At 34.1% G+C, this 1989-nt stretch overlaps 1 protein-coding gene across 1 annotated transcript; it reads right to left on the bottom strand.

The window, feature by feature from the left end:
- Positions 1-596: 596 nt before the first annotated feature.
- LOC130735425 (abscisic stress-ripening protein 2-like) lies at positions 597-1739 on the bottom strand. Its single transcript, XM_057587421.1, has 2 exons — positions 1525-1739; positions 597-1024 (listed from the first exon to the last, which is right to left on the bottom strand). Exons 1-2 carry the CDS (start codon positions 1672-1674, stop codon positions 839-841), a joined length of 336 nt encoding a protein of 111 aa, XP_057443404.1. The 5' UTR covers positions 1675-1739; the 3' UTR covers positions 597-838.
- Between the last annotated feature and the right edge of the window lie 250 nt (positions 1740-1989).

Genomic DNA, 1989 nt, shown 5'->3' with positions numbered 1-1989 from the left:
TCTGTTGAGGCAAAACAGAGATTTGTTTGGTTGGTTGAGATTTGACTTTGAAGTGGGAGACTGAGAGAGAACGAGGGAGAACAAGAGAGAGTTGCAACTGTTCAGAATTGATTATTTCTGGAATTTTTTCAGAATTCATGAAGAAGATGATGAAGTTCATGAGAGGAGGAGATGAACATGATTAATTTATGTGTTTTTTCCCTGTTACCGTTCAATTTTTAACGGAAATTAGACGGAGGACCAAAGTTGCACACATGAGTTAACGTGGGGGACCATCCATGTAATTAAATTTAGTGGGAGACCAAAATCGTGGATATGGTAAATGTGGGGGACCAAAGTTGCAATTAAGCCTTTGTTTTTTTAATGAAAAATGGTTTAGTTGTAGAGATGAACGATGATAATTGAAATGCGCGCAAAATGATCATGATTGATGGATGAACAAAACCTAAAAAAAACACAACCTACAAATTTCATGTCTCTAAGAATGAAACGTTGCATTATAACAATAAAATAACATCAAAATTATAACTTGTACATGCTTTTTTATTATTGAATTATCTCATTTTAGGTACATACCTTGATTTGGGTTAAGGTACCATAACAAACGCCATTTTTTTTTACATAATATAATAAAGTAATCTCGAGTTACTTTACAAGAATATCAATATATATAGTCGAATTACACAGCACACAAATAATTATAAGCAAATATATATGAAGATACAGCAGGGAATTAATATTCAAAGTTCAAACACCTTCCTAACTAGCTCAAAAGTTATTTAGAGACACCCTTGCTTCTGATGAGCCTTAATTCATTACACTTGTATATATTGCATGTTCAGCCAAACAGGTGGTGGTGCTTCTTTCCATGAGCTTCCTCGTCTTCCTTCTTAGCATCCTTTTTCTCATGGTGTTCATGGAAGGCAAAACCACCAGCTCCAACGGCAGCTGCAGCAGCAATCTCCTCTTCTATCTTGTGCTTGTGAGCATGTTCTGGGTCTTTCTTCTCGTTGTGCTTCTCATGCTATATATATTATAACGCAAGTCAGCAATAAATATATATAGTCATGTGTCTTTAGTTCCCATAAAAAGAACCAATTTGCTTTAGTAGGTCTTCAATTTTTAAAACAGATTAAGTTGATCTTGTTTTCAGTTGATTCATGACAATGTTGTTGGGGAGATCAGGAAGTCCAAAGCAGAGGTGTGTCTTCAGTACCAAATTAAGTGCAATTGAACACCACATCTTGACCTAATTAATATATAACACATTAGATTAATTTATGGGTCACATCTCTCATGTTTTCTTCATATCATTCATTCTTAATGTATGTGAGACTTCACCTCAAATTTGAATTCACAATACACAAAACATGTCACAGTGTCAAGTGTATATATATATATATATATTATATATAAATATATAAATAAGGGATCAATTATATATCTAAAAAAAATGTTTCTGTCCATATTTCAAACAAGGAAAAACTATGGTGTGCAATATATAAAATACAGTAAAATGATTACCAAGGCATAAGCACCAGCAGCCGAAGCACCGAGTTCACCAAGGTGCTCAAGATGCTTGTGGTGCTTCTCCTCCTTCTTGTAGTTAACCTCATCAGGGTTATCCTCATCCTTGTGGTGGAGAAGGTGGTGGTGGTGCTTCTCCTCCGCCATGATTATGGTTGCTAGGTGACTAAGATGGATTAAAGAACATAAACTGTATAATTGGGTTAATGGTTGGATGTGAGAGTTGTGAAGGACTGATTACCTATTTATAAATTGATGATTAACCTGTTGATCCCAGGTGTTATTAATTGGTTGGTTAAAGTGATACTTTCTCGTTAGCCATGATTAGTGATTTGTCAAAATATAATAAAAATCTGGATCCCTATCTATCCTTTTGATTACCCATATTCATTTAATTTTTATCTCTGGCCAATTAATAGTATTTTTTTTAGCAAAAAATGCAGCCAATTAATAGTATATTCT

The sequence above is a fragment of the Lotus japonicus genome, chromosome 2 (assembly GCF_012489685.1).
Source record: "Lotus japonicus ecotype B-129 chromosome 2, LjGifu_v1.2".
NCBI classification, from domain to species: Eukaryota; Viridiplantae; Streptophyta; class Magnoliopsida; order Fabales; family Fabaceae; genus Lotus; species Lotus japonicus.
The sequence above is the reverse complement of the archived record's forward strand: the minus strand, read 5'-3'. Positions and strand labels throughout refer to the sequence as shown.